Source organism: Eucyclogobius newberryi, unplaced genomic scaffold, assembly GCF_026437365.1.
Source record: "Eucyclogobius newberryi isolate DKJ021-1_F unplaced genomic scaffold, fEucNew1.0.hap1 SCAF_11, whole genome shotgun sequence".
Lineage (NCBI taxonomy): Eukaryota > Metazoa > Chordata > Actinopteri > Gobiiformes > Gobiidae > Eucyclogobius > Eucyclogobius newberryi.
The window spans coordinates 31,868,696-31,883,976 of record NW_027315735.1 but is presented as its reverse complement, the minus strand read 5'-3'; the positions used below and the strand labels follow the sequence as shown (position 1 = coordinate 31,883,976).

The window sequence follows — 15,281 nt, the reverse complement described above, 5'->3', positions numbered from 1 at the left end:
AAGGCTGTTTGTGCTCCAGATATTCTATATGATAGGTTTGTCAACAACGGTAAATGTTCAACCACATCTGTGAGGAGCTCAGGACTCTTCTGGTGACTTTTGAAGGTAAGAGGCAGAGGTGCTCCTAAGTAATGAACATATAAAACGAAATTCTGTTATAAAAACAATTCTGTTATTCATAATAGACTCCGGACTCAATGAAAAAATGTCCAACAACATTTAGACTTATCTGGAGGAAAATGATACTGGGGAAATTTCTCCGCCCATCCACTGGGATGCTTCCAAAGCAGTCTTGAGAGGACAAATTATAGCCATAGCCTCCGAAAAAAAGAAACAAAGGGAGAAAATGCTAAATGATATGCAAAAAAAAATTCTTGGCAAAATTCTTGGCAGATAAGATGAGAAATTAATGATTTCACTTTGCAGGAAATATTTAGGAAAATTATCTATGCAACAAACCCCTTCCTGGTTCTTTTAGATTTTATTTAGATTTTTTTTTCCAATTAAAATAAACACAACAAAACACAACCAGACAGGGGGAGGAAATGACAGAAATAAAAAGTAGGTATCCAACAAAAACTAAAAGAAACTAGCGAAGGATATATAAATCAAACCATATGTCCCATTTAGTCCCACAAATTGTCCCCTTTCAAATAAAGGCCGAATGTAATTTTTTTCCATTTTGCGAATACTCTTCCTGATTCTGAGAAGAAATCCTGCTCCATCAGCCATCAGCAGCACCACCACAACCACAGCATCCACTCAAGGATTCATCAGCAGTAGCTCCACCACCCCCAGCAAATAATTCTGCTCCAGCTGCTCCGCAATCATGTCCACCAGCTCCAGCAAAGGACTCGTCAGCAGCAGCACCACAACAATCTCCAGTATTCAGGCCAACACTAGTTCCTTCTCCCTCAGGGTCCTCACAGGCCTTAGACTCGTCTGTCACAAGTTGGGCAACACCCCTGTCATTACCCCCGGCCCTCAGAGCCGCCCTGGGTCCTTACAACATCTACTCTCACTACAGAATCCTTACTCTCCTTTTCCTTAACCCTGAATTACGTTACATTGCCCCTGCATCTTCTTTATCTCCTAAAATGTTTTGACATTTTCTTTGTAGAAAGATTCAAATGAAGATTGTATTTGGTCTTGTTTGGTCAAAATTACATTCTTTTGCTCAGTTTGTATTTTGAAAATTGCTCCTTCAGCTCATTTTCAACCTAGTAAAGTTTGAGTTTTTTTCTGCAGAAAATGCATCACTAAATAAAAATAAAAAAGCGGTCTATTCTAGTACAGGTGGAATGTGGATTAGAGAAATTGGTATATTGTCAGTATTGAGGCTCATTTCCTTCCAAATAATAATTTGTCTAAATTTTTATTAATTTAAAGCTCCATCATCAACATCATGGAGTTTTATGAATTTGATCCCACTTTTAGCTCAAGGTAGTGGTGAAACCTCATCATCAAGGAGTTAAGTCCCAAGTCTTGCTCCCCCATTTGCAACTGGCTATTTGAGCTGGCTTCAGTCAAAGAAGTGTAGAAGAAAGAAAAAGCTCACTATGACCCAGACAAAGAGCAGGTAAACTCTACACAAAACGGTTGCTAAGACCACATGGAGAATTATGGTCATTTCATACTTCACAAGAAGCATGAAGTTTGTTTGTGCACCTCGGGCTGTAGAACAAAAATATGTAATTCTGTTCTCACTGCCTTTTTTCGGCAGTTCTCGCAGCTTGTTCTTGACACATCAGCTGGGTAGAACCTTGACCTTGTCCGGCAACTAGGCTCTGAGTGGCTAAACGATATCAACAGAGCTGTCATAGCAACAGCGTGGAAATAGTTGTTGGGGATCGCAGGGCGGGGTCTAGAGTAGTTCGGGTGCGGTGCTTCTGTATGAATGCCAGAGCCGAAAGGAGCTTTGTTCTTGTTCCCGCAGTCCTAGGTACATGAACAAACTTCCTGCTTCTTATGAAGTATGAATGAACCTTTACTTGAGTTATACCATTGTGCGCACCTGTTTGGGATGCCGAGAGGAAAAAACAACAACAAGAAGTTAGTGAGGGAGTGCATTTTATATGGAACATACAAGAAGAAATACAAAAGGGAATAAACACAAACGGCAAAAGACTATTTTACCTTAACTTCAAGGTACTATGAGAGGCAATCCCTTTATACCTACTATAACAATGAGGCACCTGCTTCAGTCTTGGATGAAAGGTTGTCACCAATTTAGATATTTCAAAACAACTTTAAGGACTGTTCACCTGTTCAGAGTTTTTTTTTAAAGTTTATTCACAAGACTTTGTGTGTGCGTCGGCAGAACGTCCAGTGATGTTCCACAGTGTTCTCTTTGGCTCGTTCGCTCATGTGATGGACTCGAGTGTTGCGTATTGTAAATCCCTAAAACGGAACAAAGGAAATTAGTTTATTGGTTAAAAGAAGAAGGTGCAGACATTCACTACAAGCGTTATCTATATCTCACGATCAGTGTTGGGAAGCACAGGTTCCCTTATAGTATACATAAATGCATAAGAAACAGTGAAACAAAAAACGTTTTTAGTATTATGTAGGATTATCACACTATAATATAATGGAAAGTATTCTAAGAAATTATAATACACTTCTCTGATTAGACAAAGTAACAGAATGTTACAAAATACAGTTCAATGCAGGGATTCAGGAGAAGTAAATACATTTTCAAATTATTACAACAGACCTATTTGCCCCTCTTCCTTCGCCATACCTACTGTTGAACATGGACAGGAGGAATCTTTTTTCAACCAAGTAAACATGTTAATTTAAAGGAATAATAGAGGATTTTTCGCCGAGTTGAGAACTCAAGCGACTGTTAGTCCCTTTTTTTTTTAAATGCGCATGCGCACACTCACCCCCCTCCCTTCTGTTGTTTCCAAAACACCGCCTACCATCAAACCTTGTGCGGAAGCACGCAACAGCCCCGCTGCTACACGTGCGTTTGTCTATTATCGCATCGTATCTCACGTCTCCACAGATTTCCATCTCTTCTGAGATCGAACACAGGCTTTCTCTGTCATCATTTTGTACTGTTCACTGAAGGAACTCGCTAAACACACACCGGCATATCAACCACGCATGCGCAGCCAGGGAAACGTGCTGCTCTCCTGGGAATGAGGCTGCAGGTGTGCACTAGCAGGCAGGGAATAATTGACATGTGGGAGAACGACTTGGCTGTCCACGCTACGGGGAAATGAGACTCAGATTGTGTGCCAAAAATGTGGTGTTCTGTATTCACATTCTTAACTCGCCACCACTGACATTGTCTGACTCCATCGCCATCACAAACATTGTTGATTCGGCCCTCAGAGGCGACTGTTGTTGTGATTTTGGGCCTTACAAAAATAAATTGAATTCAATTGAATTAACTGAAAATATTCTGAAAGAACAAATCAGCCGGAGTACTCTTACGCACAGAAATTCTGCAGTTTTAGAACATCATCACTCTTATTTGGAACAAAAAATTCTAATTTAAATATGATTGCTAGCTACGTATTTTACCTGTGATAAAATGTAAATATATGATTATATTTGTGTGTTAAAAGTTATCTGCATCATTAGCCTGGGGGGAGGGAAAGGCATGTATTTCTAATAACATGTGTGAAGATGTTGTAGAAGCAGCCGTGAGGAATGTTCCTCCCATCCTGGGGACCAGATGGGTAGAACATTCACCAAGGTTTTTATCTCTAAAGATAATACCAAAGAGTCGTAAAAGACAAGTGCCTTGATGTGAAACTGACCAATGAGAAATGTGACCCGCCTCCTTTTTATGTGTGATTTTAATAAAATGACTTGTAAGAGGGAGGAACGCTGAGAGTGATTTTGGAAAGTCGTTCAGGTTGCTTACAACATCTTGACTCGGCTAAGCCTTCCTCTCCCTTGCAAGCCACACAAAAGACTGACGTTTCTGTGTCGTTTAATATTCTAAGTTGAATTATGTTCTCTGACTGTTAAGTAATAGCATTGATTCATGTGTAATTTCTTGACATTACCCCATATATTTGCGAGCCCCGGTGCCTCTGTATGGCCCAATTTTATAAACCCCACTAGACTCAACACCCCCCCATCAGCCCCCAGATCCAGAAGGGACTCGCCTCCCCCTGTCAGCCCCCACGACCAGAAGGGACTCGCCTCCCCCTGTCAGCCCCCACGACCAGAAGGGACTCGCCGCCCCCTGTCAGCCCCCACGACCAGAAGGGACTCGCCTCCCCCGTCAGCCCCCACGACCAGAGGGCACTCGCCTCCCCCGTCAGCCCCCACGACCAGAGGGAACTCGCCTCCCCCGTCAGCCCCCACGACCAGAGGGCACTCGCCTCCCCGTCAGCCCCCACGACCAGAGGGCACTCGCCTCCCCCGTCAGCCCCCACGACCATAGGGCACTCGCCTCCCCCATCAGCCCCCACGACCAGAGGGCACTCCCCTCCCCCGTCAGCCCCCACGACCAGAGGGCACTCGCCTTCCCCGTCAGACCCCACGACCAGAGAGCACTCGCCTCCCCCGTCAGCCCCCACGACCAGAGGGCACTCGCCTCCCCCGTCAGCCCTCACGACCAGAGAGCACTCGTCTCCCCCGTCAGCCCTCACAACTAGAGAGGACTCGTCTCCCCCCGTCAGAGCCCCCACGACCAGAGGGCACTCCCCTCCCCCGTCAGCCCCCACGACCAGAGAGCACTCGCCTCCCCCGTCAGCCCCCACGACAAGAGGGCACTCGCCTCCCCCGTCAGCCCCCACGACCAGAGAGCACTCGCCTCCCCCGTCAGCCCCCACGACAAGAGGGCACTCGCCTCCCCCGTCAGCCCCCACGACCAGAGAGCACTCGTCTCCCCCGTCAGCCCCCACGACAAGAGGGCACTCGCCTCCCCCGTCAGCCCCCACGACCAGAGAGCACTCGTCTCCCCCGTCAGCCCCCACAACCAGAGAGCACTCGTCTCCCCCCCCCCCCGTCAGCCCCCCCAACTAGAGAGGACTCGTCTCCCCCCCGTCAGAGCCCCCACGACCAGAGGGCACTCCCCTCCCCCGTCAGCCCCCACAACCAGAGGGCACTCGCCTTCCCCGTCAGCAACTCTTATTTAACAAAATAATTTGGTTTCATTGAGAATCTGGGCGCAGAGTTCTCTCAGCATCTTCTTCTAGTGGAAGTTACGAACATTTTGTAAGAAAACATTCTTGAATGAGGCCCAATGTTCCATGATTTACCAACTATGGCACCGTTCTTGCCATCCCCTCTTTTAAATTGAACTTGCTAACAGCATACCATACCAAACTAACCAAATCCATTGCTCTTGTATTGATACCACAATCCAACTCCATCTATGGTAAGAACCATGAAAAATTGATGCCTACAGCTTTGGAGATGAACTCAAGTAGGTGGACTCTCAGGCTGACTTCCTGCTGGTGATCACATGGTCCGAAGGTGAAAGAGACCTGGTAGTCCTTTGTATCCATCATGTGTTTGCTCCACTTCGTGAAGCTGTTTGAGATGGTCCCCAGCACATCCTGCACCTGCGGAGAGACACAGGTAAACAGTTGCTCCTGCATGCTAACCCAAATCCCCACAACTGTAATTGTTTTTGCAGCATAAAAAACGACTTGCGGCAGCAGACAAACTTTCACCTCAAGGGTAAAGTTTCCGTACTTCCATGTTCTCCTCTAATTTCAACTTAATTGAAAATGGCACCAACTAATTTAACCATTTTAAATTGGTCCAGCAGTTTCTACCTTATCAAAGCTAGTTCAGAATAGTGGTGTATACAACATTGATGAAACAAAAGCAGACATTTTTAACACGTTTTACAAATCAAGCAAGTGCGTCAATTAACTCCTTCCCTTCTATTCCATCAAGAACAATGATGTTCACACTGATGTCAATAGTATTGCAGCAACTCTTGCATTGTTGGATACTTCTAAATCAACAGGACCTTATGGAATTTAAAATCTACCCAGAAACTGCCCTGATTCGCTATCCACACCTGTGTTTATTATTTTGTCAATCATTCAAGACATTGTATTTTCTGACCATCTTGTACATGTACATCACTCATGACTATTCAATTGTGAGATGAACCAATCAATTTGTGTAATATTCCTAGATTTGGCAGCTGCTTTTGACACTCAAAAAATACCAGCATAAGGCATAAGAGGAAATCAAATCTTACTCTTACAAAGACTTGGTACATTCACTTGTAAGGCACCCTTTGTGTTCTATCCTGAATGTAGAAGATATATTTTCTGTTATAAACCATACGACTCGGAGGCAGAAATGCAAGCCACTTTCCAATAACATATTTTTTCTGTACTAGAAGATTTACTTGACCCATTTCAGACCTTAGTTGTGATCGTTAGCTGGGTGATGATGACTGCCACAGGATTGGAGTATTTGGACAGCTTCCTGGTACTGCACAGCTCCACCATTTCCTCATACGAGTCTGTAGGATACAGCGCAGAGGGCTTGGGGTCTCCTAGGTAATGAAGCAAGGGCTCAATTTGGTAGAAGTCGGCCTCCTTCCTCAGCAGCTCTGTCTCTTTGAAGTTGCAAGGAAGAGTGAGTTCTGAGGTGCGCAGGAAGTTTAAGATGTACCTGACAAAGCAGAAAAGAGGAGGAAGGATTCAAATTCAGACAGGTTTGCTGATGTGACAGAGGACAGTGGTTCTCAAGCTGGAGTACCCATGCCAAGCTTTCTTGTGGTTCTTAAAAAGGTATTATGCAGGTCTAATAGTGTTCAATATGATACTATTTTGGGTTCGTTCTTAGAACTAGGTCAAGTGTTACAATACCAACATTTCTTCTTCCCCCACATTTTTATAGAACAGAGAGAGAGGGTTATTGCGGCGTTTTGAGCCGATGTACCCACACCTCTGCTGCAAAACTTGGCTTTAAAATCATCGTTTGGCCCACCTAATACCAAAGAAGAAGGGATGTGTAGACAAGGAAGGCACAAGTCTGGTAACACTACAGGACCAAAACAAACAAAGCTGACAGTCCATGGCGCCATTGGAAAACAGCCCGCATCGCAAGCTAACGAAGCTAACAAGGCTGACATGGAAAGCAACCCGGAGGTGGAGAACCACAGTCCCTCCCCGCTGGACAAATGACCCTTTGTTTAAGGAAAAAATATCCAACAACATTAATACTTATTTGGAGGAAAACAAAGGGAGAAAAAGCTAAATGATCCAAGAGATTTAACTTAAACTCTTAAAATGCTACAATAAATTAAAAATATAAGAAGAGAAATTAATGATCTGACATCACAGGAAATAGTTAAAGGAATAATAGAGGGTTTTTGTGACCAATCAGAGTCTCATTTCCTCATGGCGTGGACAGCCAAGTAGTTCTCCCACATGTCAATCATTCCCTGCGTGCTACTCTTTCCGGCTCGTTCCCAGGATAGCAGCACGTTTCCCTGGCTGCGCATGCGTGGTTGATATGCTGGTGTGTGTTTAGCGAAGCTAGCAGCGAGTTCCTTCAGTGTACTGTACAAAAATGGCTGAGGGACGACAGAGAAAGACTATGTTCGAGCTGGCTCAGAAGAGACGGAAATCTGAGACAAGAGATGCGATGCGATCCGTCGCGCTAATAAACAAACACAGGTGTAGCAGCGGGGCTGTTGGGTGCTAACACACAAAGTTTGATGGTAGGTGGGCTCTTGGAAAGAACAGGAGGGTGGGGGTAAGTGTGTGCATGCACATTTTAAAAAACAGGAACTAACAGTCGCTTGAGTTCTCAAATCTGCAAAAAATTTAATGATTCCTTTAAGAAAATGCTCTTTACCAAACAAAGAAGAAAAAATTAGGAGCAGAAATTTTGGAAATACAGGGTGCAATCAAAAGCTAAAGGAACAATAAATCTCCGGGAGCGATGGGTTCACCTCAGAGTGGTATAAAGCTTTAAACACACTTACTCCTTTCCTATTGGCAACGTTTAACTGGGCACTTAAGAAAACTCAGACCCCTCTTAGTTAAAAAGAGGCCATCATATCCCCAATACCAAAAGAAAGAAAGAACCGATTGGACTGTGCCTCATATAGACCCATTTCTATTCTAGTATGGACTCGTATATTCACCTCAATTATGTCAAAAAGAATGGAACAAATACTCCTAAACTTAATCCACAATGATCAAACAGGATTCATTAACAAAGGAAAAACACAAGACAACATAAGTCAATATTTACACATAATGAACCAAATACAAAAACAACAAACCAAAGCCGTAATAATTAGTTTAGACACTGAAAAGGCTTTTGATTCGGTTAGCTGGCCATATTTATTTAAAGTGCTTAACAAGTTTCAAATCGACGATTTAATTATAACAAATATTAGGGCTCTTTACGATGGTCCAACATCAAAAATTAAAATCAATGGTCATTTGACAGAGCCACTGGCTCTGGAAAGGGAGTCAGGCAGGTCTGTGCCTGGTCTCCTGTGCTGTTTGCTTTCTATTTGGAACAATATGCCCAATTTATTAGACAATCAAAAAAAATTCAAGGTATTACGCGGTCATTTTGAATAAAAATTATACCCTTGTTTTTACAACTATAAAAAAATATGTTGAAAAATGGAACATTATCCCATACTTACGTCTACGTCAAAAGATTAAAACTTTAAAAAGGAATGTTTTGCCCAGGTTTCTATTCCTGTTCCAGACTCTCCCAGTTTCCATCCCCAACCGGATGAATGGAATTAAAAAATATCAAGGTTTATATGGCGAGGAAAAAACCCTGATTCTGATTAAAAACTTTACAGTTATCAAAAGAAAAGGGAGGCTGGGATTTGCCTCGTTTGAAAAATGACATTTTGGAAGAATGTGACTGTTTATTGCTATGCTATCTATGTGAAGGTTAAATTGTACTACGAACATGTGATTTTTGGACATTTTACTCATGAACTGATGAGTAAAGACAAAATGTATGTTGTCAACTTAGTAATTATTTTAGCAAAGTATTTTATAATTATGCAAATTTGCTGATAAAAAATCCATATTGAGTGTATTTTATACAGCAATTCTAAAATGATTGAAGCTTGTGATAACCCGAAGGCTCTAAGATCAGCACTGAAAAAAAAAAGTATTTTTCTGTTGTTTTCATTCCCCCCCAAGTGAACATGTTACTTGTTAAGAATTTAATTTAAAAAAAAAACTCCCACAATTCCCTAATTCCATGCAGACACTTCTGGACCGGAGCCAAAACGAGCGGCATTGGGCCGTCCTCCCATGGACCCACCACCAGGTGCCAGGACAGAGACATCTGAGTGGCAGTCGAAGGCGGGACCCTCGGCGATCAGATCCCTGGGGACAGAAACATTTTCACCGAGTTCAGAGGACAGTCCAGTACAGAGCTTGACTTCTTCTCCCCCTCTGATGCTGGTCTTCAGGAGTGGCCCCCTCAGTCTCTTTAGGTGGTAGAGTGTGCTCTGGCCATCCTTCACAGTGCATGTGCTGAAAAGTCCATTCCGGTTTGCTGTTCAGATAATTACTTGTACGAGTACACGTTCCTCAGTGTTCCTTCCTGAGATGTTCACCGGTGAAGGGGCAGTAGACCGTTGTCTGCGGAAGTCCACACCATCTGCTTGTCCTTCCCCTTGTTGATGAGGAAGTGGTGCTGCTGACAACAGTCCACAAAGCCTCATGCATTGCAGCACAGGGATGTGCCAGGGGCTTGTGTGCTGGGTGATTCCATGGAGCCGTGAAGTGGTCTGCTGGTGGGCTAAGACAGAGGTGTGAAGAAATGAGGGTGTGGGCCTTGTCCAAGCGTAGAGGTGAGTGCATGCAGCTGCGTCGGGGGAGGGGTGCCAAATCACAGGAAGTGAGAATTGAGGTCATTGTCCCACTGCAGCTCCTCCTCCATCTGGGCAGAGGGAGCTTTGAAGCCTGAGATTTGGCACCCGAGCCACGGGTTTAACCACTTTTGTGGGCACCACAGTGCTGCCCAGGGACCCATCTCCACACTCTGAACTCTGCTTGGTCAGGACTACCTAAGAAACATGGAAACTCCACACAAAAAGGCTCAGGAGTCCAACCTGCCTTTTTTGCTGTGAGGTGAGAGTGCTAACGACTCAACCACTGTGCCAATGTTTTGTCAATATCACATACTACCAATCGAATCATCTACATGTTCTGACCTGAACAGAGTCCCGTCACGGTCAATAAAGTAGTTCCCCTGTGCGTCCTTCACTGTGGGCAGGTCTCCTCTGACCATGGCGCCCAACATGGAGTCCGGATAGCGCCGCAGTGTGGACAAAGAGGTCCGGTAAATCAAGCCCCCAACATTCAGAGAGACACACCCTCCCCTCTGGAGAGACAAGGAACTGCAGTGAGTATTCAGATTAAGGCTGCAATCAATAAATAACAAATCAGAGGTGACACAACTTCGCTCACATTAAGAATTATTGTTTTTAATGCCTGTGGACCCCCCCTAACACAAAGTTACATGGTGCAACTTTAGGTATTATTATGATGATTATGATTATGATGGGGAGGAGATTCAAAGATCCATCCATCCATTTTCTACCGCTTGTTCCCTTTCGGGGTCGCGGGTGACTGGAGCCTATCACAGTGACTTCGGGCCCTAGGCCGGGTACACCCTGGACAGTGGCCAACTCGTTGCAGGGTTAACACAGAGACATTACAGACAGCCATTAACTCTCACATTCATTCACTAGGGCCAATTTAGAGTCACCAATTTTACCTCACACATGCATGTCTTTGGATGGTGGGAGGAAGCCGGAGAACCCAGAGAGAACCCACGGTAACACGGGGAGAACATGCAGACTCCACCCAGAGAGATCATGGTCTGGTCCGGGAATCGAACCCATGAGCACTAACCGCCATTGCCACCGTGCACCCAGATTCAAAGATATTTAATCCCCCAAATTTAATTTCGATTTGGTCACGGGTCACCTGGTTAATTACATGTTCACTAGCCCAGATATATGCATTTAGTTGGCCAGGAAATAATAAATGTCAATTTTGATCATTACATTCAATTTGACCTTTTTAGATTAATCACAATGATTACAATTAGTTGCAGCCCTGTTCCAGATTACATCACATTTTTTATGGGTTCAAATATCCCAAGCTCCATGAAGAGCAAACATCGGGACAGAAAAAAAGAGCTGAAGATTTGGGTTATAAATTAGTCAGCTACACAGCTCCTTTTAAATGTTTAGATGAATGAGTCGGTTTGGACACACGTTCAGAGGAAGAATAGTGAATTTCTGACTAGAAGAATGCATAAATTAGAGCTGCAGGAAACATGTGACCAAAGGAGATTTACGGATATAGCGAAACAGGACATGAAGTTTGTTTTCCGAAAGAAAATGAGTCAAGGACGCAAAGGAGTAAGTTATTTATGAGAACATGAGTCAATCAGTCTCACATGACCCATAAAAAATGTTCATCCAAAATGGGGCGGGGCTAGTCAGATGTTTTTGTCTCAGATTGGTTTAGCGTTTTAAAATGTTGATCTTGCCGTCTTGTCTGAATATGTTTCACTAAATTCTGGTGTGTTCCACGTTTTTTTTTTTTTTTTTTACAAATTACATTCAAACCAGAGTCAGTTCAATCTGTGTCGAGTTGTTACGGTTCTGAAAATCCACCTCAAAACGTCAACATTTGAGAAAACGATCAAATAAATAAAGAGAACCGCACCATGTGTCCCAGACCGCCGTTCTCCATCGCCGAGTGTCGAAGCCCCAGCGACCTGAAACGAGACCAGGACCAGAGAGGCGTGAGAGGCGGTTACCGTGGAGACCGTGAGGGAGGCGGTCGCCATGGAGACAAGGAGATGATGGCGGATGTTGCCATGGCGCTGACGGCTTTGCGAGCGACCAACGAGGAGCCAGTGTATATAAATGAACCCAGTGGCGGGAAATGGCCGTTTGTTACACTGCTCTGATAACGGGCGCCATGGTTACATTTATGGGGATATGAGCTGAACAGTTTGGGAAAAATAGCCAGATTCTAATCTAAGTGTGATTTTTGTAACAGCGATTGTGGGGAGACATTTACGTTTAATGCTTGTGTGTTTGGGGTTGGCAGCTTTATATACATAAAGACCAAAGACTAAAGGACCAAAACCTTGTGTGCCTCAGAGCGGGTGTAGTAGAAACTGGACGAGCTGTATGTCTAGCATCTGAGGTCCACAGTTGTGTGAGAAGAACATATTTTGTATTTATTTAACCTTCATTAGCCAGCAAGAGCCAGAGATTGTAAATGTTAAGTACAATAGCCTCGATGTTTGTTAGAGATATTGTAGTTTTCTTGGTTTACGTACAGAAGAAAATACACAGATGTGATTCTCAAGAGTCAAACTGCAGAAAAACAAAGGAATTACTTTTGTAAGCATAGTCCAATATGGATTTGATCAGTCAATACCAATATCTAATATTTGTCCTGTTGTTGTGGTTGATATTTGCCAATATTTATGCAAATAATTTACAATCAAAGCCCATAAATCCCAGTGACTTTGGCCTACGGCCCAAAGTCACTGGGATAGGCTCCAGTCACCTGCGACCCTGAACGGGAACAAGCCGTAGAAAATGAATGAAGTAAAGTATTTATTGGGGATATATTAGCCTATAATTTGATAAATGTTTGATTGCATTTCTTTCCTTCTTATAACATAATATAATATTATGTATTTATTTATTTTAAACAACTAACAACAAAGAAAAAAACAGAACAAGACCAGAGAGAACATATAAAAGATATTTCAGATTTTTCCATTTTCAACTTTCAACTGAACTTTTTTCTCAGTTTTCCTTTCCTAACCCTTATATCCATTTATTGTGTCCGTGGCAGGAGTTTTGAGGCCCAGATACACAGTTCTGAAATAGAGTGGAGTCTGCAGTGGCTTGTTAAACAGGAAAGTCCCAGAACACATGATAATAGAGCGCCTCCTGGAAACCACAATTTCTCCAACAATGAGCATTTCCTTGTGAATAGTGAGCACTTTGACGTGGTGTTATGAAAAAACGGGTCAGATTGTTCCAACAGAATTCTTTCCGACATGTGACGTTGTGGGCCTCTGTTCTGAAGTACCTACATTTTCCTATTTATCGTCAGTCAGAACAAAACATGTGCTTACCATTTATTTTTTAATATAGTTATTCCCCTTGAAAGTTCTGATTTATATGCCTTAATAAAGCTTTCAGTCTAGGGGTTATAATGGTCATTTCAATAGTATCATTATTATTATTATTATTATTATTATTATTATATACACTTCAGAATCAGACACTGGTGAAGAAGTGGGTGATATTGACAAAAATAAATACATATATTATTTGAGTAACCACGATAACGATATTCAGACAGTATTATGCCAATCCATCACAAATGTGTTCAAAATTACTTCAAACGTGTTTGTTGAGGTTTAGGAATAAAAAAAATGGTGAAATGTCAGTTAAATTTATCTCAAAATAAAGATCATTTGCAGGACGATTGTCCCAACACTCAACCCTTGTCTCTTGCAAACTTTTGCTGACCTGAGAAAAGGTCTGAGCAGAGACCATTGGGTTAAGACCAGGCAGCAAACTCATTTCCTGCCTTAAATATGACGCCTAATCAGGATTTGTCTTTTTTATTCCTTTGTCCTTGTGGACAGCAATGCGACACGAGTCAGCAGACTAAAGAACAAAAGAGCTCTGTACAATATCAACATGACAATTGGAATAAACATTTGGGAACTACCTTAACCCTACAGAAGTTAGAATCTCTTCACTAACATGGCCCTCATGAGTAGTTTCATTTGCATTTTACAAAGTCATAACTCTGTTAGGACGTGATTATTAATATATTGTTTCACAAACATGATCCTTTCTTAAATTAAGCTCTAATGTGCTGTAATGATGATTAAACTGGGGTTTCTAACTAGGGTGAACATTAAAATGTGACCAAACTTTAATCAAAGGAAAACAGCCCCTCCTTACGGAAATCACTCTCAGTTCTTTTCCCCTCTTTTTCATTCGCTTCGCAGACTTCATTTATCACTTTGTCCAGGCTCAGACGCATGTGTTGGACAAAGCTTTATCCACTGATCATCACCAGGCTGTTTTAAGTGTATTTAAGGCTCCCTAAGAAGCCATTCTTACGTTTTACCCTTTAATTGACCGTCAACGTTTTTGTTGATTTGTTAACGAGATTTTTGTTCAAATACTGGTGCAGAGAGTAGACGTTAGCCTCTCCAGTTGGGATACTTCGACTAGACTACCGGATGATAAATGTGGGAACATTAAGTTTGTTCCTTAATTTATGCATTTTAAGATCATAATACTGTCCGATATCTGTTATCGGCGGCCACGATAGCAAGACAAATATCGGATGTAGTATTGGCTCTAGACTTAAATCCAACATAACATCGTAAAGGGAAAGTACAACTATAAGGCTACAAACACAACTATTACAATAAGTGGCTCAGACTATAACCAAACCGTCACAATCTGGACACACCAGACTTTATTTACCACTAGAAACATTAACTGTGCTGTTGATAGAAATGAGAAAGAATGACAAGCACTTCACAGTATTATTACCGAATCGGTTGCGTTCACGTTCCAGATTTAGATTTTGTTCCAATCTCAGTGGGTCTGTGGGAGATTTACTGTTTTAGAAATAAATATACATTTGTAAAAAGCCACAAATTGTGAACCTTTTTTAAATATTGCTTGTAATATTAATGTGAAGAATAAAAAGGTTAAGCCAAGGCGAGGATCATAATAGATATAAAGCAGGATAAAATAGGGCTAAAGCTTCAAATGCAGATGTTTTTTGTTCACGTGCTTTAGCTGTGATGTGATGCTAGCTCCAGCCAGGCTAACATCTGCAGCTAACCAGGGGGAAAACACCGCGGTTTAACAGTGAATTTGGATTAAATCTTACCTAAACCCGCGTCATTTGAGCTGCAACTCGGCGACTTGAACAAATCCCCAAACAACCGGGGACTCAAGGTTCAAATGAAGTTGCGTCGATGTTTACAACCGCAACAGGCGTTCAAAGAAACCGCACTTCCGGTTTCACGAAAACAAAAAGCGTCACGTGTCACGGGTACAAAACGGTACAAAACAGGAGACAGGAAATGGAAAAGAAAAACAACGTGAGCTTTTTGGCATTCTAAAACACGCCTTGAGCCCCCGTGACACGTTGCATTATTGCATTTAAAGCATGCTGGCAAGACTGCTTTTATTTTGTTGTCTGTAGCGCTCTCAACACTGAAGCTTTCACGTGGGAATCTGAAGAAATGTTTTGTATTTTATT

The 15,281-nt window shown here is 42.7% G+C and overlaps 1 protein-coding gene across 2 annotated transcripts; it reads right to left on the bottom strand.

Annotated features, from left to right (window-relative positions):
• Nucleotides 1-2,056: 2,056 nt before the first annotated feature.
• Nucleotides 2,057-15,049, bottom strand: kctd6a (potassium channel tetramerization domain containing 6a). 2 transcript variants are annotated; one of them, XM_072440007.1, is made up of 6 exons: nucleotides 14,907-15,049; nucleotides 11,676-11,727; nucleotides 10,148-10,317; nucleotides 6,357-6,609; nucleotides 5,376-5,534; nucleotides 2,057-2,400 (listed from the first exon to the last, which is right to left on the bottom strand). In XM_072440007.1, the coding sequence occupies exons 2-6, from the start codon at nucleotides 11,700-11,702 to the stop codon at nucleotides 2,293-2,295; spliced, it is 717 nt and encodes a 238-aa protein (XP_072296108.1). In that variant the 5' UTR covers nucleotides 11,703-11,727; nucleotides 14,907-15,049; the 3' UTR covers nucleotides 2,057-2,292. The 2 variants fall into 2 exon arrangements, with proteins under 2 accessions (XP_072296108.1, XP_072296109.1); XM_072440008.1 differs by lacking the exon at nucleotides 11,676-11,727.
• Nucleotides 15,050-15,281: the final 232 nt, after the last annotated feature.